General features: G+C 41.0%; 1 protein-coding gene across 2 annotated transcripts; it reads left to right on the forward strand.

Moving 5' to 3' along the window:
- Positions 1-13,641: 13,641 nt before the first annotated feature.
- On the forward strand, positions 13,642-27,764 carry LOC121545413 (sodium- and chloride-dependent GABA transporter 1). 2 transcript variants are annotated; one of them, XM_041855931.2, is made up of 15 exons: positions 13,642-13,715; positions 15,562-15,944; positions 16,225-16,356; positions 16,592-16,692; positions 16,878-16,987; positions 17,146-17,278; positions 17,970-18,104; positions 18,211-18,314; positions 19,616-19,740; positions 19,881-19,993; positions 23,565-23,696; positions 24,257-24,359; positions 24,782-24,882; positions 25,179-25,346; positions 25,539-27,764. In XM_041855931.2, exons 2-15 carry the CDS (start codon positions 15,716-15,718, stop codon positions 25,977-25,979), a joined length of 2,127 nt encoding a protein of 708 aa, XP_041711865.2. In that variant the 5' UTR covers positions 13,642-13,715; positions 15,562-15,715; the 3' UTR covers positions 25,980-27,764. The 2 variants fall into 2 exon arrangements, with proteins under 2 accessions (XP_041711865.2, XP_041711864.2); XM_041855930.2 differs by lacking the exon at positions 13,642-13,715 and adding an exon at positions 13,784-14,412.
- The last annotated feature ends 223 nt before the right edge of the window (positions 27,765-27,987 follow it).

Raw genomic sequence — 27,987 nt, forward strand, 5'->3', positions numbered from 1 at the left:
TTTTTTGTTGTTGTTTTATTCTTACTTTTTTTGTTTAAAATAAATGCACTGTTGGTTAAGGGCTGTAAGTAAGCATTTCACTGTAATGTCTGCACCTGTTGTATTCGGCGCATGTGACCAATAAAATTTGATTTGATTTGATTTGATCTACAACCCTTTAATCCAACTGATGCTCATCAAAATAATAATACAATAAATGATTAAATGTAATGAAATTAAATGTTTGGGGTTTCTATAAGAAAGGGATATTTATACAAAGAAATACAATAATACAAATAATAGCTAAAGTATAAAGACAGAATTTCCTTCTTTCTCACATGTTTCCATAGCCAAGGCATCCTGTAAATGAAGAATAATTTTTTAACTCATTATCCTCAATAGTGTTAACCTTTCACTGACCATTTGGTTGACCCATCAGAGACTGAACCACACGCTAACAGCATCTCAATGAACCTCCCTTCATGTTGGTTTGTGGTATTCAGACCTGTGATACTGATAATAAGACTAACTTTATTCCTAACACACACAATGCAAATGGATTTATTTATCTGATTCATTCTAAGAGCGTTATCAAACTGCAGATTAATCTAGTGTTTGATATTGATTATTGCTCAGGCCTCAAAATTCTCTGTAAGACTACCGTTCTAATTCCTCATTCTATGGAGACCAAAATTATGTTGGTGAAGGTCTATAGCTGGCTAATTTGGTTTCCATGAATGTCGTGAAATATACTGAGTATTCAAAACATTAAGAACACCTGCTCTCTCCATCACATAGACTGATCAGGTGAATCCAGGTGAAAGCTATGATCCCTTATTGATGTCACTTGTTAAGTCCACTTCAATCAGTGTAGATGAAGGGGAGGAGGCAGGTTAAAGAAGGATATTGAATCCTTGAGACAAATGAGAATGGATTGTGCATGTGTGCCATTCAGAGGGTTAATGGGCAAGACAAAATATTTAAGTGCCTTTGATCGGGGTATGGTAGTAGGTGCCAGGAGCACCGGTTTGTGTCAAGAACTGCAACGCTGCTGGGTTTTTCACGCTCAACAGTTTCCTGTGTGTATCAAGAATGGTCCCCCACCCAAAGGACATCCAGTCAGCTTGACACAACTGTGGGAAGCATTGGAGTCAACATGGGCCAACATCCCTGTGGAATGCTTTCAACACCTTGTAGAGTCCATGCATTAGAGAGTACAACAAAACTTGAGATGAACTAGAGAACCCACATATGGAAATGCAAAAAACATATTGGAAAACAAAATTGTAAATATATTTTTTGAGTGGACCAGAAGGTAGATCACTACCATGACAAAGAGACAATTCCTTAACATACAGCTAACATCCAAAGCGACAAAGAATTAAACGATTTAGTATTTTTTGCTTAGTAAGATGAACAACCCCTGTCTGAGCCCTGTAGAAGACGAGAGCACAGAAAGCAGATGAGCTTCGTGAGTTACATACATTCTCTGAAAACCCACACTAACACATGGTTATATTGCACTTTTCATGTAGCCTACTTTTGCCCAGCTAATAGTCTAACCACGATCAAGCAACATTATGGACTAAACGTTCAAATCCTGTTGCTGCAGGATTTTTTTGCTATAACAATACTGCTCAAATTAAGATCCTGCACCTGTAATTGCAGCAGGATCTTCAATTAAGGATTATGTGATGTTTAGGAAGCACTGTGGGCAGAGGTTAATAGATGTTAAGTCCCCTATTTGGGGGACTTTGAGCGGTTCTGGACCGGTTCCGACTGACATTTTGGTGTACAAAGCGCTCTGTGAACGTCATAGGGTCCCGTGTCTTATAGTGCAAGAAATCCCCATCTCTCGGCTCTCCGCTCAGGTTTCAGACCCCACATTTGCATAGGGAATGACGTGTCACATTTTCTGGCCTATCCAGACAAAATAACGATTTCCTGTGTCTGTGAAACTCACTGCTGCGCTTGCGATAGCGCATAAGAAACTAGAGAATCTATAGAGGATGCAACAAAAGTAGTATCATCTCGCTGTGATATTCTCAGGCAGATTTAGAGCTCTCAACATGAAAAAATACTAAATCCTTTCATAGAATTGAACTAAGAGCAATTTGTCTTGGTCACAGACAGACTAAACCACTTTGTGCTTAAAGCTGAAGTTGTAACGACACACATTTCCCTGTGCCGCTCAGTGGACGTTTAGGAGAAAATTCCCTGTCAGCGGTTGTATGAAATAGTGACATTATTGTACTGTTACTAAGTATGATCATATTTATTTAACAGTTATGAGAAATGTGAAACTTATAGTCAGCCGTTTATAATAAATCCAGCTAAGAATATCACAGCGAGATGAAACTACTATTGTTGCATCGGCTAGATTATCACATTTCACTTTTGTTGAATAGGAAAAAAATCATATATGATTTTTCATATTTTCAGAATATTTGTACTGTGTACTTGAGCTTGTGTACTCAAAGGCGAGTACACCTCAGCAACGTACAACTACTTTTACCAGAAAGGTGAGTCCCAGACCTTTCTAAAACTATGCAACATTTTCAGTTATTGTTGAAAATAATTATGTTTGGGTATGTCTATTTTGGCGGAAATCTCAATTTTTCCCTATCAACTGCTTAAGAAGCACTGCAGGCCCCACTGTGGCCAGAGGTTCCACTCAGCCAGATAATTCTAATGCTGGCCACACCTTTGGCACTGTTATGAACAGATCTAAGGTGACAGTCACAAGAGGAGGGAGGGTGTTTTTTTGTTGTTGGGGGGGGCAGACATCTGTTTGTAAAGGCCGTAAATCAGGACAATGTTACATGTGAGTCCCATCAGCCATGTAGCATTCACAGTGTTTATGTCAAAGCATGTCTGGCATGTGTGAATGGTATGTGTCACGATCGTTACATGAACCGGACCAAGGCGCAGCGTGATAAGCGTACATTCTTTTAATGAGTACACACACGAACAAAACAATAAACGATACGTGAAGTCCTAGGGTTAAACACAAACCTTACGGATCAAGATCCCACAATACGAAAGTGCCAACAGGCTGCCTAAGTATGGTTCCCAATCAGAGACAACGAGAATCAGCTGCCTCTGATTGGGAACCACCCTGGCCAACATAGAAATACAACGATCTAGAACAGAAACCTAGAAAACTATAACATAGAGCCTACACACCCTGGCTCAACATTAAAGAGTCCCCAGAGCCAGGTCGTGACAGTATGTCAGCGAATATATTACTGTGTACAATGTACCTGACTGTGCACAGTTTATGGTTTTATCCACCCTCTTAAACCCAAATGCAAACGCAAATGAGACACACACACACATATCAAATGAATCTAACTTAGTGACAATAGAGATTACACTAATGTGACATTTTCAAAACACTACTATCAGAACCTATTTCAGTGTAAAGACTAAGATTTTGTTGTTATACTGTATATTGTTTGTGTGTATTCAAACAAGAAAGGAAAACAAATGCAAAAAAAGTTGTTTTATATTTCAACATGACTCAATACATGTCAAACAGCATACTGTAAGCACACATACAGTAAAAATATACAGTCAATATATTTTGCATATGCAAAGGAAGAATAATAGGCCTATTTGTACTACTGTACTATATGTTAGATCAATTGTACGGAATAGATAAAGAAACTGTCAAAATACAGTCAAGAAACAAATACTCCATTGCGAAAAACAAAATGTCTGTTGTTTTGGTCTGGCCACAGATTTTAATCAACATCACAGCCGATATTCTCCTTGGCCAGACACTGGGGAAATATATTCTGGCATGACACATCCACCCCTGACTGGACTCTGCTGGAACGTCCCCACAGGCCTCCTCCATTGCCTGGAGAAGGGCCATACGTTCATGGGGTTCGTGATCATACACCTTCCACCGCCATGCTGAAATGAACTCCTCAATGGGGTTGAGAAATGGGGAATATGGTGGGAGATAGAGAATTGTAAACCTGGGATGGTCATGGAACCAGTTGCGGACCTGAGCAGCCCGATGGAAATTCACATTGTCCCAAATTAGAACATACATTTGCTGCTCAGGATCACCTGGCCCTCTTTTCTGGCTGAAAAGATGATCATGTAAGATGTTCAGGAAATGAAGGAGATGGGCAGTGTTGTATGTTCCAAGGGTGGCATGGTGATGGAGGACCCCATTGTGGCTCATAGCTGCGCATATGGTGACATTTCTCCCGTGCTGGCCAGGTACCTCAATGATGACGCGTTGACCAATGATGTTCCTTCCTCTCCTCCTTGTCTTCGCTAAATTGAATCCAGCCTCAACTATGAATATGTTCCTAGGGGATCGGACTTGCATCCAACTCCATGATTCTCTGAAATCACAGAATATACTGTAATTGCTGTATAGTAAAGTTCACTGGCAACATCAATGAGTCCATAATTGTTCAAGAGTGTAATACTAGTACATTACTTACTTGCACATATTCGTACCGTTTATCCTTCACTCTTTGGGAATTCCTTTTAAATGGGACTCTGTAGATTTGCTTCTTCCGGAGATGGTGTTTCTTAAGGATGTGGGCTATGGTTGATAAGCTCAATCTGATGTTATGGAAGATGGCAGGGTCTTCGATACTCTGTTGATGGATTTCCTGCAGTCTTATGGCATTCTTTTCATCTACCATGTGCACAATGGCAGCCTCTTGATCGTCTGTAAATAGACGCGTTCTACCACCACTTACGTGGTGGTCGTCTTTCAGTTCTACAAAACAAAACATCATGCAGTACAGTAAACACTACAGTAATACAGTATACAAGATAAACATGTTACAAAGTAGTATAGTTCACAGTTTCCTCCATACAGTAATACATTAAACATTGACTTTGTTTCCCCTTACAGTATGTATTGGAATCTACAGTCTTTACTGTGCTTTATGTTGTACTACTGTCAAGTAGTAAAAGTAGTAGATTGGTCCAATGTCTGCAGTACATACCTATTCTCATGTTGGAACGTCCGGATGATGGATACTATGGTGAAGCGGCTCAGCCTCTCTGAAGGTCAAACCATGGTCCACCACAGTCTACCTCTACCTCTACCTCTACCTCTACCCCCACCTTCATCTCCACCACCTCTACCTCTACCTCTACCTCTACCCCCACCTCCATCTCCACCTCTACCTCTACTCCCACCTCTACCCCCACCTCTATCTGCACCCCCATCTCCACCTCTACCTCTACAGTTGAAGTCGGATGTTTACATACACTTAGGTTGGAGTCATTAAAACTCGTTTTTCAACCACTCCACGTGTTTCTTGTTAACAAACTATAGTTTTGGCAAGTCGGTTAGGACATCTACTTTGTGCATGACACAAGTCATTTTTCCAACAATTGTTTACAGACAGATTATTTCACTTATAATTCACTGTATCACAATTCCAGTGGGTCAGAAGTTTACATACACTAAGTTGACTGTGCCTTTAAACAGCTTGGAAGATTCCAGAAAATGATGTCATGGCTTTAGAAGCTTCTGATAGGCTAATAGACATCATTTGAGTCAATTGGAGGTGTACCTGTGGATGTATTTCAAGGCCTACCTTCAAACTCAGTGCCTCTTTGCTTGATATCATGGGAAAATCAAAAGAAATCAGCCAAGACCTCAGAAAAAAATTGTAGATCTCCACAAGTCTGGTTCATCCTTGGGAGCAATTTCCAAACGCCTGAAGGTACCACGTTCATCTGTACAAACAATAGTACGCAAGTATAAACACCATGGGACCACGCAGCCGTCATACCGCTCAGGAGGGAGACGCGTTCTGTCTCCTAGAGATGAACGTACTTTGGTGCGAAAAGTGCAAATCAATCCCAGAACAACAGCAATGGACCTTGTGAAGATGCTGGGGGAAACAGGTACAAATGTATCTATATCCACAGTAAAACAAGTCCTATATCGACATAATCTGAAAGGCCGCTCAACAAGGAAGAAGCCACTGCTCCAAAACCGCCATAAGAAAGCCAGACTACGGTTTGCAACTGCACATGGGGACAAAGATCGTACTTTTTGGAGAAATGTCCTCTGGTCTGATGAATCACAAATAGAACTGTTTGGCCATAATGACCATCGTTATGTTTGGAGGAAAAAGGGGGACGCTTGCAAGCCAAAGAACACCATCCCAATAATGAAGCACGGTGGTGGCAGCATCATGCTGTGGGGGTGCTTTGCTGCAGGAGGGACTGGTGCACTTCACAAAATAGATGGCATCATGAGGAAGGAAAATTATGTGGATATATTGAAGCAACATCTCAAGACATCAGTCAGGAAGTTAAAGCTTGGTCGCAAAGGGGTCTTCCAAATGGACAATGACCCCAATCATACTTCCAAAGTTGTGGCAAAATGGCTTAAGGACAACAAAGTCAAGGTATTGTAGTGGCCATCACAAAGCCCTGACCTCAATCCTATTGAAAATTTGTGGGCAGAACTGAAAAAGTGTGTGTGAGCAAGGAGGCCTACAAACCTGACTCAGTTACACCAGCTCTGTCAGGAGGAATGGGCCAAAATTCACCCAACTTATTGTGGGAAGCTTGTGGAAGGCTACCCAAAACATTTGACCCTAAAGGCAATACTACCAAATACTAATTGAGTGTTCTGACCCACTGGGAATGTGATGAATGAAATAAAAGCTGAAATAAATCATTCTCTCTACTATTATTCTGACATTTCACATTCTTAAAATAAAGTGGTGATCCTAACTGACCTAAGACAGGGAATTTTTACTAGGATTAAATGTCAGGAATTGTGAAAAACTGAGTTTCAATGTATTTGGCTAAGGTGTATGTAAACTTCCGACTTCAACTGTACCTCTACCTCTACCTCTACCTGCACCCCCATCTCCACCTCTACCTCTACATCTACCTCTACCTCTACCTCTACCTCTACCTCTACCTCTCTCTGCCAAGTTTGTGGCCTTTTTATCCATACCAAAGGTCTGATTGCAAAGTGAACATTTATGCAACTAGTGTTTGCACAATGTGAAGAGTGAAAGTGATAATTGAGCTTAGCTTGTTGAACACACAAATGCTTTTCATTTACACACAAGAGATTTTAGTTTTGAAGGTTGTGCCAAAGGTAGAGAATTGTGTGTTGTGTTTTGGCAAATGTTAGTTATAGAATTAGAATCTGAGTGTAAAGTAAAACATGTGCCAGTAGTATTGCAGATTTGGTGTATGGTTCTGCTAAATGAGTTACAGGTTTGGGTCATTGGGCCAGTTTTAGTGTGTAAACAATTGGGAAAAACTGTAATGATAACCCTGACAATGCTGATCGGTTATTGTGACTACTGACATCTAATTTTGGGAGTATTACAATTGACTCTATCTCTTCTCCGAGGAGATGTGGAGGGGTTTTTGAGGGGTGGGTTGCGATGGATTAGGGTTGATGTCAACAGCACATGTAAATGTGATTCTCCAAGCTTTATGTAAAAAGCCCTGAATTGGAAGCTTAGCTGGGGAATTTGTCCACATGCTCCGGCTCATTGTTGTCAGAGCTGGGAGGATTGCGTGGTCTCACTGATGGGCTGGTGGACCAGCACGTTCAGCTTTGAAGCTGATAAACCTTTTAAAACCATGACCAATATATTTTCCACACTATTTCGCAGTAGGAAAGGCAAAGAAAATGTGTAAATCGTAAAAATACAAAAATGCTCTCAACAGCCATAAAATGGGGTCACACGAATGTTCTTATGACTGTTTACTATTACGTTGCCAAATAACTCAAATATAGGTTCCCTAGCCCTTTATGTCAGTAATTAGCATAATCATTAGATGATACTGTAGGTATGCGGTTCTCATGGGTGAGGTCATAACATCAACACATACGCAATATTACATGTTTAGGCCAGAGCCCATCGAGTCCCTGGTCCTGACAACATCAAGATGGCAGCCACCAAAAACCAACATGGCTGCCGAAAACATGCTTGGATGGCGTTGCGATTGACAAGGTTCAGTACATATTTGCTGCGCAACCTGCGTGTAAGTCTGAGCCCCAGACATGGCTGCATGGCACAAGTCAGGTAGGCAGGCTGCAAGAGCGAGCCATCCAGTCAATCAGTTAGTCAGTCAGTCAGTTTCCATAGTGATGAGGGTGAATAGGGAAGATTCGCAGGGGCAATGTGGAGCGGAGAGATTGGAGACTGTTAAAATTCCTTTTCAGACAGCTCCATGGCTCTGCTCCTCCATGTAGCTCTTACTTGGCGGTGATGCTTACCCCTCGACCCCCTCCCCTCTCCTCGACTCTTCCCCCTCGTCCTCTCCCAGCTCACCCCCTCTTCCAGTTCTCTCCCTCTCCCTGCTCTCCCCCTCTCCCTGCTCTCTCCCCTCTCCCTCTCACTGCTCTCCCTCTCTCCCTCTCCCTGCTGTCTCCCCTCTCCCTCTCTCTGCTCTCTCCCTCTCACTGCTCTCCCCCTCTCCCTCTCCCTGCTCTCTCCCCCTCTCCCTGCTCTCTCCCCTCTCCCTCTCACTGCTCTCCCCCTCTCCCTCTCCCTGCTCTCTCCCCCTCTCCCTGCTTTCTCCCCTCTCCCTCTCACTGCTCTCCCCCTCTCCCTCTCCCTGCTCTCTCCCCCTCTCCCTGCTCTCTCCCCTCTCCCTCTCACTGCTCTCCCCCTCTCCCTGCTCTCTCCCCTCTCCCTCTCCCTGCTCTCTCCCCTCTCCCTCTCACTGCTCTCCCCCCTCTCCCTCTCCCTGCTCCCACCCCTCTCCCTCTGCCTGCTCTCCCCCCTCTCCCTCGTCCTTCTCCCTGCTCTCCCCCTCCCTCTTCCTGCCTCACAGTAAGAGGTGGATGTTATGATACTGCATGATTGTTGTCTTATGGTTTTCTGCAAGTGTCACCTAGAATTCAACCGTCTTTTATTGTTTTCACAAGGGGGAAAAAATAGTAGAAATGCATTATCAGACAAATTATTGAAGGTAAGAAACAGAAGATCAAGTACTATCAGAAAAGGTAGTAGTAGCAGTAGCAGTAGAAGTATAGTAGTAGTAGTAGTAGTAGTAGTAGTAGTAGTAGTAGTAGTAGTAGTAGTAGTAGTAGTAGTAGTAGTAGTAGTAGTGGTGGTGGTAGTAGTAGTAGTAGTAGTAGTAGTAGTAGTAGTAGTAGTAGTAGTAGTACTAGTAGTAGCATTAGCAGTAGTAGTAGCAGTAGCAGTAGCAGTAGTAGTAGTAGTAATAGTAGTAGTAGTACTAGTAGTAGTATGTGTAGTAGTAGTAGTAGTAGTAGTAGTAGTAGTAGTAGTAGTAGTAGCAGTAGTAGTAGTAGTAGTAGTAGTAGTAGTAGTAGTAGTAGTGGCGGTCCTAGTAGTAGCAGTAGTAGTAGTAGTAGTAGTAGGAGGAGGAGGAGGAGGAGGAGTAGTAGTAGTTGTAGTAGTAGTAATCATCATAGTAGTAGTAGTAGTAGTAGTAGTAGTAGTAGTAGGAGGAGGAGGAGGAGGAGGAGGAGGAGGAGGAGGAGGAGGAGGAGGAGGAGTAGTAGTAGTTGTAGTAGTAGTAATCATCATAGTAGTAGTAGTAGTAGTAGTAGTAGTAGTAGTAGTAGTAGGAGGAGGAGGAGGAGGAGGGAGGAGGAGGAGGAGGAGGAGGAGGAGTAGGAGTAGGAGTAGGAATATATTGGGAAGTGTAAAGATGGAAGTAGCCTAGTAGTGACGGCCGCTGTAGTTAGTAGTTGCAGTAGCAAAGTTGTATAAATAGTTGCAATGATTAGTAAGTAATCATCAACACAAGTATTACTATTGATATTGTTAGTCTAGTATTAGTAAGATTTCATTGGGCGGTAAACTCAGTTGCATGATCCATTCAATCTTTGACACAGATTTGTATTTTGGTGGATTTCTGTGTGCTTATGAAAATGTATGCAATCACTAACTGTAAGTCGTCTGGATAAGAGCGTCTGCTAAATGACTAAAATGTAAAATGTAAATGCTTATATTTTTCCTCACCCTCAAAACCCTAATCTTGGACATTAATGGAGTTTATGTAGAACTTAATTAAACATGTTCAATGGTAGCAGCACAGCAATCCCACAAGAGAGAGACATATAAGAAGAGGGAGACTGAGACCATTATGCTGTTGCCTAGCAACACATGTACAAAATTTGAAGCGATTTAGTGCCCCCATACTGGTTTATCGTGGAGGTCATATGTTTCCTAAACCCACATAAATGTGTGCTGGCTGTCAGATAGGGTTTTGGGGAATTCTAAACTCAGGGGTCTGTCTCATTGGTAGGCTATTACTGTGGACATTGATACGTCGATGACCACAACGTGAAACATTGTTCTCCCTTTTAACTGTCTTACTCCACAGATTTGTGGAGGCAAGTATGATGTTTCCTTTTGATTGAATGACAAATGTTGCATCAAAATGCTTATCATCAGAAATGAGCAGACAGTCTTTCTGTAGCAGAGGGATTTGGCTCATTTGCATTTATGGTGAAATCGGAGCCAAGAAACACAGAAGTGAGTGAGAGAACAGGCTCCACAAATCTGATTGACGCTTCCCTCCATACTCCAAGAATATGATAGGTCAACCTACTCCTTGCGGCTTGCATACAGAGTTCAAGACTATTTTAAGCTATAGCATATAAGAAAGCTTTTTAGTTTGCATGAAACTGCCCTCAGCAGCTCTGTGTTTTTTTACAAGTGTGTGTGTGTGAATGTGCGTGTGCGTGTGCGTGTGTGTGCATGCGTGCGTGCGTGTGTGTGTGTGTGTGTGTGTGTGTGTGTGTGTGTGTGTGTGTGTGTGGCGAGACGGAGCTGCTGAGGCATCCACTTCACACCAATTTAGGTCATGCTAAACAAATCGTACTGGAGGAGGCACAGACAAATGGGAAAATGTATTCTCTTCTTGAGGAGATTTCATTTCTTAGCATGTTTACTGGGGTATATCACCACTAGCAGGGAGTTTATTTAGTGTCTGAAGGGATGTTTATATTTAATCATTGCTTATTATCACTAATGGTTAATGGTGACGATGTCACACAGTGTATATATTCTGTTTACAGCCATGTTGTATGTGCTGAGACCAGTTCAATGGAAGATTCTCCTTAGCAGGGGTTTTCCAGGGTTAAGCTCTTCTACCTTAACTTTCAAAAACATAAAAAACTGAAATTTGTGTACATTTCTGGCAGTACAGAGAAAAACAAGTCTGTAACAATATGAATAAAATATGTGGATTGCTTATGATTAGCATACTAATCGCTCATCATCATGGTAATCAGCTCATTTGTGACCTCAAATTGCTGAATGTTGGAAGGAAGTATTGGGACAGAAAAATCTAACTAAAGACTGAGTGAGAGATGCTCTGATCTCACATCAAGCACTGTACAGAACAATAAACACAGATGTGAATGTAAGGTAGTTTAGAAATATGAAGGAACAAATATCAATACAATGCATTTGTTATACAGTTGGTATCATCATGGGTGAAGGAATTATGTAACAGCATAGGAGTTATATGTATGTCGACAATGGCGGGCTCAAATCTAACATTTGCCTTTTAATCTAAAATAAAATAATTTTCAACAAGCTTCATTTTTGAGACCATGCTCATTTTATTTCCAAGATAAACCTATTCCCGACGTGTCAATATTAACATTCAATATGCCTTAGTTTTTCTTATTTATTAATTTACAGAGTTTATCTTTGTCAGGTGCATGGTCTCATTATTGACTTATTAAATGTATTCAATGAGAGAAAGCTTACCTACCTTTCCAAATCCTCTATCTTTGCATTTAATCATAAGATGTTTATTATTTGGTGGAATTTTATTGGCATTAGCCATTTTCACAGATTCATACAGTAGGTTCATACATTGATATCAACATTACATTCTATTTCACCCAAATATAATAAAGAAACCAGTATGAAATATGTTTTATATTGGGAGCCTGGCAATATTCCGGTACAATCATCTTACTATAAGTCAATTTGCAATGAACACCATCTGGGAATGATCACATTTTTTGGCATTAGATCATCAACTAATTTTCAATTCCACTTCATATTTAACTCAAATTAATCTGTAGTGTACATTTGCCTGCTTGCTGTAAATTGCAATCAGCAATCACTAATCATTTCACAGGATACACTATAGAATAGAAAATATAAGATTTGAAGATGGCTGTAAGCAATAACGGAATATGTAATTTTCATATATTCCTTTCATTGCAATAATTGACCTGGCACACACTGATCATAGACTTGTTCAATATGTCTCTGTGAGTAAGACGGGAACAGAAGACCTCATGATGTTGGTAGTGATCAATCACTGAAGATGATCACATGAACCTCTATAATGCCAATACATGTAAGGGCACTGCATAAAATCTCCAGCTAATGGAACATGCAGGGGGATTCATGGAGTGGATCCACACAGCCATACTGCCTAGTTAAAATGGAACGTTCAGGGCTCTGACAATGGAAGCTACAGAGTTGAGAGGAATAGAAAACCAAAGGGTTCAGAGGTCAGCAGAAAGTGCAGGCGTCTCATCAGTGTCACCAGCCGTTGACATGTCTCTGTGTTGCACCAGCAGTTGTATAAATATGTGTCATGTTTCACACTCCATGTCAGGAGGGAAGGCAACCCAGATGGGATTTTAAATGCTACATTTCATGTGTTATCATTTAGTGAGTTAGTTCACCCCTCATTGGTTTACCATCTGCTGCCCTCTCAGCTTTCACTATCTGAGTAGGATGGGAACATTCACATTGCACTGTACTCTACTCTACTGCCATAATGTCCTGATCTTACTGGGGACTCACTTCTAGCAATGGACTACATTCACCACATTTTACACAACTTAGTAAAATGAGTTAAATGTCTTTCAATAGAAACTGTCTCACAAATTTGTCTCACTATTTTTTTATATGGATAAAATACTGACATTTTAAGCTATTCAAGTTAGTATTATGACTAAATAAAAAATAAAAAAAAGTGACAACTCTTGCTTCTTTGTTTTGTGAAAAATATGTCACAGGCAATGCCGACAAAATGTTTTACTTAATCTGCTATGCTTCAACAGAGTTCAGGCAATAATAATGAGGTCTATTTTACCCAAAAAACTTTTGGCACTGACCTGATATGGGGAAAAAAACATTTGTATATATATTTTAAAAACTTTATCTATGTATGATGATACATTTTTCCTCTTATTTCCGAATACTTTCAATACAGTTGATTATTAACCTGCATCAGGGTACAATAATTTTGTAATATAGTACAACTTACCACTGACGTCAAAACTTGTTTTTGTGAAGAATCCATAGAGGGTAATGTTGTTTTCTTTTTGCCTTATTTCTATGGTTACAACAAGACATTTCAAAACAGACACTTCAGCTCAAACTCCGTTTGGCTTGTTGTATTCACGTTTAGGACAACCACATCGGTCAAATCTCTTGCAGTTTGAATTGTACAGCTTGAAGCCACACATTTATTTGAATTTGTGAGTTACATTATTCTTAATTGGGTGAGTTTATTCCTCTTACATCATCATTCATTTCTAAAGACGGTAGGCTAAAACGATTACAGGCAGAGTTCGACAATCAGCCAGTGCCCCCTCCCTTTATTGACGAGCTCCCTTTTCACACTTGTCAGAAAGCATACAGCCGCCGACTGGCCTCACCTTCCAAATATGCTTGTCGTGCTAACACTGCCCTCGATATGTTTGCATTTGACACTCCGAGAGGACATTTCATTTGAGTAGGGTTGAGGTGGGTTGGGGTGACATGTTTTGGGGTTGGGGGCTAGGGGCTAGGGGCTGGGGGCTGAGAATAAGGTGTTTTCGAATTTTCCTCAATTTGAAGACCATGACAAAGCCTATTTTCTAAATTTAGTGTAAAATGAGGTGGTCAATAGGTTATTGGTGTGATATCGTCGGATAAACTTGTTTGTTAGCCTAATGGTGAATATTAAGTAAACTAAGTCTGACAACTGCTTTAGAATTTATCAGAATTTGCTCATTAGTAAAACAGTGAAAACTAAACAAAAAATAATGAAATATTGAGAGAACATGCTCCATCGCGATGTCAGTGTTGGATGTGTACACGGAGGAGGAGGGGGGGCGACTTTCAGATGACATTGACGCTATGTAGATGGGAGTTGAGAATTGCGCTCCCCTCAACGTTTCAGGTTGTTGATGTTAGACAGTCGCGAAGCGGCTGCTTCTCGTGTTGATTTAGCCACCTCGTCAGCACCGCGCGCCGCTGGACAGCTCCCCGCAGCGGGATAGGTGTGAGCTCTCCTCTAGGACACTTTTGGCGCTTGTTCCAAGTCTTTTAATGGAAAAACAATATCTTTATGTTCCAAGTAAAACTGGAAGTTTACAACTTCAGAGGGAATCTACGGATACCTCGTTTCGAGATTTGTGGCAGACAGCACATCCTCGGTGGCAGAGAGCGCAGCTTCATTGTGAGTAAATTGGATTATTTTATGTGTGTGTGAATTCCATACCAATGCGTTTCGCGGTGTTACAATTCCGTGAATCGTTCATAGTCAGTGATAAAGCAGCAAGCAAGACGGTGATTTAACTCGTAGTTTAACGTGACAGTATGGAACTGTTGTAACCATAATGACTTTAGGTAATAAAGGACCTTGTTTTATAGCCAATTAAATGCAGAATAGACGGCTCTCCTGGATGATTGAATGGTTCATATAACTGTGTACATTTTTTGTCATATAGGAGTGCATTTGGTTCTCTATTCCTCGAATGTAATGGAAGGCTATTTGTGCAGCCTGGTGCGTAAAGCTTTACGCTTTGGGCATTCCTTTGTCTCCCCAATGCAATTGTGATTCAGTTTGGTTGAGACATTGCTCTCGGTTTTTCTGTCCACTTAAATCAGTGCATAGGTAGTGCATCGGTAATAAGTAAGCTTATCTGCATGTGTCAGTTGCACGGTGTAATTGTTGCTCTCTCAGATTGGATATGCATATGTAATTGTCGAATGTTATGTTGCGATGTTGCGTTTTACGCGTGAGCTGGATGGCTTGGATTATAACAATGTCTGAAAGTTTTTTTCTTTGCAAATGATGATGCATTTGGTGATGGGCATACTCGACATTGGACTGTATTCAATTGCAAATTGTGTTGATTTGATTGTAAGAATATTGGGGGTGAGAGAAGTCGGCTATATAGCCTATAATCAACCTACGCACAACCTTATCGTCTGCGTTGTTATATGGGAGAAAAAGTCCTATGCCATCATTAATGTGCCATCATTGTTTTTTGATAGCATTGTTGTGTCTCAGACTCTGCATTGCATATATTTGGCGAGACTGTTATTAGTGTCTAGAGTGGAATCGATCGAAAAAAATCTAACTTTGAAAATGCATTTTATTTTCAGTTGCTTACAAATAGCCTTGGTGTGTATTGAACAGTCAAGCTACATACAATGCCTGTAAATGCCAGCGGTTTGTAATTCAGTCATTATTGAATTCGTTCTTAAATTGCATTCCCATTCTGGAGCTAATAAATTGTAAACGTAATCATGTTGTTTAATCAATTTCCCAATTTGAGTGCGCACTCAAAAACCGACAAATCACTGTATTCACCAATTCCAGGTTAACGGCAACAGACGAGCCGTGTCCCCATAGCCTTCACCTGCTTCCAAACATTTGGTTAAGAGGTTTTCCAAAAACCGCGAAGCTGCTGTCTGCGTGGACTGGTGCTGAAGCTCCCCTTTCAAAGGCCAGGACCACTACCAAATCGAGAGACATGGCGACGAACGGCACCAAAACGGATGGACAAGTAACAGAACTTAACGAAGTGGCAACTAATGACAAACCCAAGTCACTGGACGTGAAAGGGGAAAAGACGAAAAAGGATCTTCCCGAAAGAGAAACATGGGGAGGGAGATTCGATTTCCTTCTGTCCTGTGTAGGTTATGCAATTGGACTGGGCAACGTATGGAGATTTCCATATCTCTGTGGAAAAAACGGTGGAGGTAAACACGATTTAAAAAAGTAATATATAACCTACATATAACCTAACTAATTTCACTCTTCAGTAGGCCTAAGTGCTTCGTCGATTTCGAGCACCCTAATTATTATGAAAAGTGAATACCTCAATGTCCCTTGTGTAAGAGCGCAGATACGCATTTTTCATTTCCTAATTTAATATGATTCCAATTAGCTTCCACAGTGGGCTGTAAGTAACATTCCATTGCTCATGTCTTGTTTTATTCTGCCATTTATATTTGGTTTGATTTACTTGTGTCAATGCAGGAGCCTTCTTGATCCCCTATTTTTTGACACTCATATTTGCTGGGATGCCCCTGTTCCTGCTGGAGACCGCTCTTGGTCAGTACACCTCAATTGGTGGGCTTGGCGTCTGGAAACTGGCTCCTGTGTTCAAAGGTATGCATTCTACTCATGCCATGCTCTTACTTTATGTCTAAAAGCATTTTTTTTGTATCAAATCAAATTCCTAGTAGTCAGGTGGCCCCTTGTGCACCTATCTTTATTGTATGGTAATTATGGCCATCATGATCATCAACAACAAAAGATACAAAGTGTTCTTCTGTAAGTCTCTGTGAATATGCTGGAGTGTTAGGAGCATGCACAAAAAATGTCATCAATTTCCATCTCATAGGTGTTGGCCTTGCAGCAGCTGTCCTGGCCTTCTGGCTTAACATTTATTACATTGTCATCATTGCCTGGGCCATTTACTATCTCTACAACTCCTTTACCACTGTAAGTACCACACCTTTACCTCCTACAAACCACATGGGGATGACACAAACACGGGTTCCAGCTTTGCTCTCTGCTCTCTGAGGATTGTAACATGCTTGTTGATGCCATGTGAGATCTCTCATTGTGTCAAGGAGGAAAGCATACATTATGCTTCAGTTTTTCTACGTTATCTTTCTGTTTTTCAGGAACTTCCATGGAGCTCATGTGGCAATCCATGGAACACAGAAAAGTGTTACTCAAACTACAGTATAGTTGATAACACCAATCTTACCAGTGCGGTGATGGAGTTTTGGGAGTAAGACATTGACTGCTTGTTTTGTTTTTTGTTGCTTCAGCACAGCATTACAGTACCCTGCATGACTGCTTGAGAAGTATAAAAGGAAATTCCCTTTGCTGCAAAGCATTCTCCCAGTCTGTATAATAGTCTTATTGTTACTCGTTCTGATCTTATAGGCGCAACATGCATCAAATGACCGATGGCTTGGAAAAACCAGGGCAGATCCGAGCACCACTGGCAATAACACTGGCCATCGCTTGGGTCCTAGTGTACTTCTGTATCTGGAAAGGGGTGAGCTGGACTGGCAAGGTAAGAGATTGGTTTCTCATGGCAGATTTAGGTAAATGGAAAAGCTCTCTGTCATCCAATGTGTGACAGTGATGCAATATTAATCGTTGTCATATCACCTTCATCAATCATTTATATTGCACTGACTATTGCCCAGATAGACTTTTAGAATGAGAGGAGAGACATCAAACCCTCATGTTCAGTAATCATATTCAGGCTCATGGGGCCTTCTCTAATTCCAATTCTCCTGATACAGAATTGGGGGGAAATTTGATGATGATGAGGAGGAGCGAACAAGCCCTCTAAAATCTGTTTTTTTCCCCCCTCCTCTCCCCTTCAGTTGGAACAATGTTACCCCCTGGTGTTGCTACGTTTTGGAAATCTAATGTGTCATGTGACCATAGAAAATTAAATTAGTTGTGGTCATAAAACGCAACACCCCCCTCCCCCCACACCCTGCGTTTTTTGCTTTCAAATCTCATATGGGGTATAATAAAAGCATAGTGAGACGGCGTCTAATTAAATTGTTTCTGTTCTCTGTGCGAGAGATTGGAGGACAATACATCCATTGGTTTTCCTCTCTAATGAAAAGGCCTTTGTTTAAGTAGAGACTGAATTGCAAATGCGTTAATTCGTATAGCTCATCTGCACCTAACAGTGTTAACATGCATTCATTTCCTGCTGATGTTGACTCATTTATTTCATTTTCTAGGTTGTGTACTTCTCAGCCACGTACCCCTATTTCATGCTTTTCATTCTGTTCTGCCGTGGAGTGACTCTACCTGGTGCTATGGATGGAATTCTCTTCTATATCACCCCTAACTTTGAAAAACTAAAAGAATCTGAGGTAATGAATGAACTTATCATTATATGTAAGATAAATACCTGTATGGGAGTCATTCATTTTTCAGCCTCCTTTGTCAAACGGCTAAATGGTTCTCTCCCTTTGTCAGGTATGGCTGGATGCTGCCACTCAGATATTTTTCTCCTACGGTTTGGGACTGGGCTCACTGATAGCTCTTGGCAGCTATAACCCTTTTAATAATAATGTTTACAGGTAAGATGGAGGTAGGCTTCTATTAAATGGAAAGATAATGTATCAGACAAGACCTGAAAATGCAACCATTAGACCAGTATACCTTAACAGTAAATGTGACTGTAAAGTGGACCTTTCTATCAGCCATGTACAATGAGAAGCCTAAATCAACGTTATAACAATCGATAAAGTATACTGAACAAAAATATAAACGCAACATGCAACAATTTCAACTATTTTACTGAGTTACAGTTCATTTAAGGAAATCAGTCAAATTGAAATAAATTCATTAGGCCCTAATCTATGGATTTCACATGACTGGGCAGGGGCACAGCCTTAGGTGGGCCTGGGAGGGCATATGCCCACCCAATCAAAAAAAAAACATTCCCACAAAAGGGCGGCTTGGAGGCGGCTTATGGTAGACAAATTAACATTCAATTATCTGGCACAGCTCTGGTGGACATTCCTGCAGTCAGCATGCCAATTGCACGCTCCCTCAAAACATGAGACATCTGTGGCATTGTGTTGTGTGACAAAACTGCACATTGTAGAGTGGCCTTTTATTGTCCCCAGCACAAGATGTAATGATCATGCGGTTTAATCAGCTTCTTTATATGTCACACCTGTCAGGTGGATGGATTATCTTGGCAAAGGAAAAATACTCACTAACACTTTACATGTTGCGTTTATATTTTTGTTCAGTATATTATGATTCAGTCTGATATGGGGTCCTTCATATGGCTTTGGATGTGGATAGCATACATCAAATGAACAACAATTTCACAACCTCTTCCCCAAACAGCACATCCATGGTTCTAGGTCACACAAATTGTTCATCAGTTATATAATGATACAGTCTCAACTTGCGTTTATTTCAATTGACTTGTTGTTTATTAGCGACCCAATATTATTTAGCTACAGGCCACACTTTATATCATGCAATTAGGTTTATAAATAAGGATTGATTTTGGAAAACTCTTCTTTGCAAATAGGGGCTTGGCATCCATTAGAAATGGACATTGCGTTATTTAATATTTAGGTATTACTGTGATATTAAGCTTATTTGGAAAAAATAACATTGTTCCCCATTGGAATGTTATACAAAAAGCAAATTGCATATTTTTTACAATCTGATTGCACACCTTATGTGGCCAATATAAATATGTTATTAAGCAGGGATATGTTTTCCACTCAGCAATAATAAGGAATAAGCTCTCTCTCCTGAGAAGGGCCTTTTTAGGAATCCATGATGATGTTACAGAAGAGATGACAGATCACCTTAAGCTGTGACAACAGGACGTTTTCATGTTTCTTTCCCCCAGAGACTCTATCATAGTGTGCTGCATCAACTCCTTCACCAGCATGTTTGCGGGCCTTGTCATCTTCTCTATTGTGGGCTTCATGGCGAATGTGACTAACAGGCCCATACAAGAAGTCGCAGCTTCAGGTAAACTCAATGCACCCTCAGAGCACAATAGGGGAGTAATGCTGTCTATTCTGACTCCTGCTCACTGCTTCAATCAACACAGAGAAATGCAGCTTGGAGAACTGTGAGCTAATGTGTTGTGTTGTGTGTTTGGTATGCAGGTCCAGGCCTGGCTTTTCTGGCGTACCCTGAGGCTGTGACCCAGCTGCCTATTTCTCCTCTCTGGGCTATCCTGTTCTTCTCAATGCTGCTGATGCTGGGGATTGACAGTCAGGTAAGGCTGTTTTCAGTGACTGCTCTCAGATCTGTTGGCGCTTCAGCCCAATCCTCTCACTATTGTTGTCATGCCATGTCAGGGGAGTTGGCTAAAACACCTACAGATCTGGGACCAGGCTACTTAGGTTCTGATCTAAATGTGTAAGCACAGGTATGTATGACACTGGTTTTCTCTGGTCTCTCCACATGAGAAGCAAACAGGGCTAATTTCAATTTTTTCCTAGTGGACAGATATATTGTAGCTGAGCCTTGACTTTTACTGTCAACTCCTTTTAATGCAACTATATCACCTCTCTCTCTGCCCCCGGGTGCTCTGTTCTCATGCTTTCACCTTGTGTATGATATTTTGGTAGCCTAACTCTAAGGCCACTGAGTCTGCTAGCAATTATACTAAATGCTGCTACTCCCGTTTACACAAAACAGATAAATCACAACATTACACACTTGTGCTCTGACTATATTTGTGACTAACCTTTATTTTTTATATCGAATGGAATTGTAAATGTTTGTACATACAGCAAGATAAATGGCTATTTTACATGTTAAAGTTATATTTTCAAGGTGGCTGCCAAAATGGGGTTGCTAGTGCTTAGAAACTAATCAAAATACACTATATATACAAAGGTATGTGGACACCCTTTCCAATTAGTGGATTCGGCTGTTTCAGCCACACCCGTTGCTGACAGGTGTATAAAATCGAGCACACAGCCATGCAACGTCAGCACAATAACTGTTTGTCGGGAGCTTCATGAAATGGGTATCCATGGCCAAGCAGCAGCACACAAGCCTAAGATCACCATGCACAATGCCAAGCGTCGGCTGGAGTGGTGTAAGGCTCGCCGCCATTGGACTTTGGAGCAGTGGAAACGCGTTCTCTGGAGTCATGAATCACAATTTGGCAGTCTGACAGACAAATCTGGGTTTGGCGGATGCCAGGAGAACACGACCTGCCCGAATGCATAGTGCCAACTGTAAAGTTTGGTGGAGGAGGAATAATGGTGTGGGGCTGTTTTTCATGTTTCAGGCTAGGCCCCTTAGTTCCAGTGAAGGGAAATCTTAATGCTACAGCATACAATTACCTTCTAGACGATTGTGTGCTTCCAACTTTGTGGCAAAAGTTTGGGGAAGGCCCTTTCCTGTTTCAGCATGACAATGCCCCCGTGCAAAAAGCGATGTCCATACAGAAATGGTTTGTCGAGATCGGTGTGGAAGAACTTGACTGGCCTGCACAGAGCCCTGACCTTAACCCCATCGAACACCTTTGGGATGAATTGGAACACCGACTGCGAGCCAGGCCTAATAGCCCAACATCAGTGCCAGACCTCACTAATGCTCTTGTGGCTGAATGGAAGCAAGTCCACACAGCAATGTTCCAACATCTGGTGGAAAGCCTTCCCAGAAGAGTGGAGGCTGTTATAGCAGCAAAGGGGGAACCAACTCCATATTAATGCCCATGATTTTGGAATGAGATGTTCAACGATCAGGTGTACACATACTTTTGGTCATGTAGTGTATATACAGTACAGTGCATTCGGAAAGTATTCAGACCCCTTCACTTTTTCCACATTTTGTTACGTTACAGCCTAATTCTAATACAGCCTTATACACAATACCCCATAATGACAAAGCGAAAACAGGTTTTTATTTTCTTGTGCAGATGTATTCAAAATAAAAACAGAAATACCTTATTTACATAAGTATTCAGACCCTTTGCTATGAGATTCGAAATTGAGCTCAGGTGGAATTCTGTTTCCATTGATCATCCTTGAGATGTTTCTACAACTTGATTGTAGTCCACCTGTGGTAAATTCAATTGATTGGACATGATTTGGAAAGGCACACACATGTCTCTATAAGAATTGTCCGTAGAGCTCCGAGACAGAATTGTGTCGAGGCACAGATCTGGGGAAGGGTACCAAAAAATGTCTGCAACATTGAAGGTCCCCAAGAACAGTGGCCTCCATCATTCTTAAATGGAAGAAGTTTGGAACCACCAAGACTCTTCCTAGAGCTGGCCGCCCGGCCAAACTGAGCAATTGGGGTAGAAGGGCCTTGCTCAGGGAGGTGACCAAGAACCCGATGGTCACTCTGACAGACCTCCAGAGTTCCTCTGTGGAGATGAGAGAACCTTCCAGAAGGACAACCATCTATGCAGCATGCCACCAATCAGGCCTTTATGGTAGAGTGGCCATACGGAAGCCACTCCTCAGTAAAAGGCACATGACAGCCCGCTTGGATTTTGCCAAGAGGCACCTAAGGACTCTCAGACCATGAGAAACAAGATTCTCTGGTCTGATGAAACCAAGATTGAACTCTTTGGCCTGAATGCCAAGCGTCACGTCTGGAGGAAACCTGGCACCATCCCTATGGTGAAGCATGGTGGTGGCAGCATCATGCTGTGGGGATGTTTTTCAACGGCAGGGACTGGGAGACTAATAAATATAGAGGGAAAGATAAACAGAGCAAAGTACAGAGAGATCCTTGATGAAAACCTGCTCCAGGATGCTCAGGACCTCAGACTGGGACGAAGGTTCACCTTCCAACAGGACAACGACCCTAAGCACACAGCCAAGACAACACAGGAGTGGCTTCGGGACAAGTCTCTGAATGTCCTTGAGTGGCCCAGCCAGAGCCCGGACTTGAACCCGATCAAACTTCTCTGGAGAGACCTGAAAATAGCTGTGCAGCGACGCTCCCCATCAAACCTGATAGAGCTTGAGATGATCTGTGGAGAAGAATGGGAGAAACTCCCCAAATACAGGTGTGCCAAGCTTGTAGCGTCATACCCAAGAATACTCAAGGCTGTAATCGCTGCCTAAGGTGCTTCAACAAAGTAGTGAGTAAAGGGTCTGAATACTTACGTAAATGTGATTTCTCTGTTTATTTTATTTTATAAATTAGCACAAAAAAAAGAAGTTTTTGTTCTGTCATTATGGGGTATTGTGTGCAGATTGATAAGGGGAAAAAACTATTTAATCCCTTTTAGAATATGGCTGTAACGTGACAAAATGTGGAAAAAGTGAAGGGGTCTTAATACTTTCCGAATGCACTGTATATATATTTATACAAAATCTAAATAAAATATATATATACTTTTTTTACCATTTATTTAGGTAGTTCTGGATAATATGTAGGTTATTACAATCTATTGCTTTCCATGATCTGAATTAATTCAATATAATCCATCAATATCCATAATCTTGGTCATTAGTTACAACTGTTACATGGTTATCATACTACTACATGAACCACCATGTTATAAATAAACAAATGTATATTTGCCCATTCAGTAAAATGAATGTACAACAGGGATACTATCCTTCTAGGGATCCATGTCCCAGTAATATACAATTGCACTTTTCTGGTCCTTTGAAGTTTTTTCTTTATACAAATAACAATTTAACAAATTATGCAGTTGATAAAAATGCATTTATTGTGAAAATATTACAAATAGGAACAACAGTATCAATTATAGAAGAAACATTAAGTGTTGCCTTGCATAGATACTAAGGAAAGTACTGTAAATATCTCCCCTTTTTAACTGAGCGGCCCCCATTTTGTGTGTGTAGTTCTGCACAGTGGAGGGCTTTATAACAGCTCTGGTGGATGAGTTTCCCAGGGCACTGAGGGGCAGGAGAGAGCTCTTTATCGCTGCTGTCTGCCTGGTCTCCTACTTGATCGGCCTGTCCAACATCACACAGGTATAGCACACCACAGCACACCACAGAACACGCCAGCTCTCTCTCTCTCTCTCTCTCTCTCTCTCTCTCTCTCTCTCTCTCTCTCTCTCTCTCTCTCTCTCTCATTCTCTCTCTCTCTCTCTCTCTCTCTCTCTCTTCTCTCTCTCTCTCCTCTCTCTCTCTCTCTCTCTCTCTCTCTCTCTCTCTCTCTCTCTCTCTCTCTCTCTCTCTCTCTCTCTCTCTCTCTCTCTCTCTCTCTCTCTCTCTCTCACGTCACTGTGTCAATTCCACTAATGTCAATGACCAACCATCAAGTTAACCTCCAAGCTCAATGATACAGTATTTGATAAAACATTGGAATTACATTGGATAGCACTATCGCTGTTTAATTTAATTTATATAAAAAAAGATTTGTTTAGAGTAGACCATTCTGTTTGTTTGATTACACATGCTGTTGAAATCAGATCCCAACACTCATCTTTCCATCTGAGATGAGGACATTGATATAATGTGGAGACCACAGACCACTGCATATGGGTTCTTATCATAGTGTGACTCATCCATCTGTGTTGTGTCACTAGGGAGGCCTGTACGTGTTCAAGCTCTTCGACTACTACTCTGCCAGTGGGATGTGTCTGCTCTTCCTGGTCTTCTTCGAGTGCATCTCCATATCCTGGTTCTATGGTAGGTTGAGTCTCTAGGCAACATCAAATACACACACTAAGCTACATTATTACAGTGAACAGTATACATCAGAAACACCCTTTTTCAACATGACAAAATGACTTGTAACAGTGATGTATGCTCAGGCAAGTTTGTGAAAAAGCAATTAAAGCGTTCTTTCTCTGTTCCTAAAATGAGGTGATGAACAATGAATGAACTAGACGGTCTAGGTAAATTTGAAAGTTGAATGATAGAATAACCTCCCACCTGTCCAAAGACATTAGTCCAGCTTCAACCCCTGTTTACCCTTAGGGACATCATCTCTGCTCACGTGTCCTACACTACACCACCTCTCCTCCCTCATCACAATTCATGGCAGACTAGCGGTAAATTGGAAGAAATTGAATTTGAATACTTTGATCATGCATTCATTTGTCTCGCAGGTGTGAACAAGTTCTATGACAACATCCAGGAGATGATTGGCTACAAGCCCTGTATATGGTGGAAGCTGTGCTGGGTCTGTTTCACCCCTCTCATTGTGGCCGTAAGTAGTACACCATACACATCCAATACAACATCATGACATGAAAAATGAAAAGAACAAATAACATCAATAGTGATAATAGGGACCACAATGGAAATAAATCCCTGACTTTATTGTGCAATCCAGGTCACGTTTAAAGAAAGCCTTGTACTGTGTATATATGTATTATTTTTTATGTCAAATAAAATCAATCAATCAGTCACTGACCTGCCTCAAGCAATTCTGAGACAGAGACAGAAAGTGCCTGAGAAGCGGTGGTGTCAGGATTAATTAGGATCGTACCATGTCTCCCACAGGGGGTGTTCCTGTTCAGTGCAGTCCAAATGGTTCCTCTCACCTTGAACAACTATGTGTTCCCCGCCTGGGGCCAGGGAGTGGGCTGGCTCATGGCTCTGTCCTCCATGGTCCTCATTCCTGGTTACATGGTCTACATGTATCTCGGACTCAAGGGCACCTGGAAAGAGGTAAGTAACATGGCGACATAATGGATATTCAATGCAATTTGGTGATGATTGATATGTAACCCTAATGGTTAAAAAAAATGTGTTTAAGAACTAGTAAAAAATATAATTTCAGTCAGGTTCTCCTCTCTGGACATGTTGGAGATGCACTCATTGTGTTACTTAATTAACTGTTTTGTTGTGAATTTTTATCAGCGCCTGCAGATAATGTTTCAGCCTCCTGCAGTGGTCCGACGGCCACAGGAGAATGGGCCTGAGACAGTGGTTACGGAGACCAACATAGCTAGTCCTTCTAACCCGGCCAACCCAGATAGCCCTGCCAACCCAGATAGTCCTGCCATCCCGGCTAGTCCTGCCAACCCAACTGCTACAAGCCCGGTTGCTGCAGCCCCGGCCAGCCCAACACCTCCAGCCATTCCAGCTACTCTGGCTAGCCCTGTGAACCCAACCAGTCCGACCGTCCCAACCGTCCCTACCGTCCCTATCATTCCAGCCAACCCAACCAGCCCTACCAGCCCACCACCCAATCCAGTTAGCCCAATGCCAACGGAGCCAGCCATCACACCACCCAACATAGCGAGCTCAACCAACTTAACCAACCTTACCAACCTAACCAACGCAGAGGCCAATGTCTAGACAAGGCACAACCCTCATGGAGAAAGTGTAGTCAACAGCGAACATTACCAAGGACTTCCAAGATTTTAATTGATTCACCTACCTCCATCTGCAATATCTGATCAAACCAGATTGAAAAATCATGTTTAATTTTTCTGCATTTGTAAAGCCAACCTGGTAATGTTTTTTTTTATTGGTATGCATTACAATTACAAAAATCAAAGACTGTTAGTGTTCACAAAATCTACTGTAATCTGGGGAAGAAAAAAAAATGTAAGCATACTGTGTAATACTGTGAGAGAGAAAAAACGATTGAAAATATAGAATAGCAATTTGTTGAATATCTTCATGAACCAAGTAAATACAGTGTGACTATAGTAGAGATGAAGTTCTAGTGAACGAAATGGTCACCATGGGAGAGTGCAAGGGACGGGGTCAAATTATTGTGGTTGTTTACTAAGCCTTACTTGCACTCTGTGGGGCTGATTACAGGCCACATGGCAATGAGGGAACTCTGATGAAGAAGCACAATGCCAATAAGAAGTTTAAAGTCTATGAACCCTGGATTTATCCAGTATATCTGTTGCAAAATATTTTCTGTGTGAGAGAGACTGTTATTCTATCTTTTTTTTTTGTATTTTTTTTTTTACTTTAATGTGATTTAAACCTTTTTAGAATTATTTTTAGAATGTTTTCTACTATAAGTGTTGTGACCGAGGACCAAAATTGTAGGCAGATGAAAGCAAAAATGATCTATGCCATGCAGTGTTCAGTTTGCGAAGCACAGGGTATCAAAAACGTACATAAAATGCAAAAGCACAGGGTATAGAAAAGTGATTTACAAACATTGACTATCCCTTAATGCTGACAGTCAATCCTGTTTACTTTTTTTGCATGCTTTCCTCAGTAACATCAGAGAAAATTCCAAAATGTCTCCTGACAGATCTAAAACGAGAATAGAGAAGGGTTTAAGCCAGTTATCAACCAATTTATACCAAGCCATAGTCTGTTTGCATGACTCGGCTGATCTCCAGAATATCACTTTGTACGCTAGCAAACAATATTGGACCAACTCTATGTTTAAAGATAGTCCTTTTTTGTTCACTCTTATGTGTAATGATCAATTATAGTTTGATCAATATGTATTCAGCAATACATATGTAGATGTATAGGTGCAGGCCAGTAGAAGAGTGGTCTGTTTCTAATTTTCTTTTCGTTGTCTTTGCTTTACTAGTGAAAAGCACAAAGCTTTATCTTTTGCCATGGTATGTTAAGACAATGCTAGTTTGCTTCTATGGCAGCTACAGTGAAAAGCATTTGATCCAACAAAACAAGTTTACTTTGAAAAGCAAAACAACTAAGTGAAAATGTGAAATGGCTACAGTTCATGTCCTGTCACTTTTGTATAAAGTTACTCTACCACAGTTTTCTCTGGAACCTTGTTGTAAAACTGTACTGTGTAAAACACGTAACTGTGAATGTTTGTAATACATTGGAAGTTATTGTCTAAATGTTGAAAAAATTCTAAAGGAGTTGCTGTTTTCTGCAATAATATTTTCACAGAAACTAAAGCACATATCTAACAGAAATATACAAAATTATGATGACAATGAAGACATTGACGATTATGTTAAAAATAGAAACTATGTCTAGTAAAAAATGATATTGTTTTGTATATTTTTAACTGTCTCACTGCCTAAGGTACAACATAATATTAACATGATATGTATTTAAATGGTGTCATATGATAAAGCACGATTGTCATGTTATACAAAAAGAAAAAATCAGAAAAAATAAAGAATTATAGAAAATATGAATAACTGTCCTGCATTTGTTAATTTCTGCACTCAAGCATAATGTAATGTTTTCTGTACAGTAGCTTTTGATGTTGTGAAATTAGGTCACCATAATAGACCTCTCAAATACTAAACAGAAAACATTAGCAACACCTGCTGTTTCCATGACATAGACTGACCAGGTGAATCCAGGTGAAAGCTATGATCCCTTATTGATGTCACTTGTTAAATCC

This window comes from Coregonus clupeaformis, chromosome 30, assembly GCF_020615455.1.
Source record: "Coregonus clupeaformis isolate EN_2021a chromosome 30, ASM2061545v1, whole genome shotgun sequence".
Taxonomy (NCBI): Eukaryota; Metazoa; Chordata; class Actinopteri; order Salmoniformes; family Salmonidae; genus Coregonus; species Coregonus clupeaformis.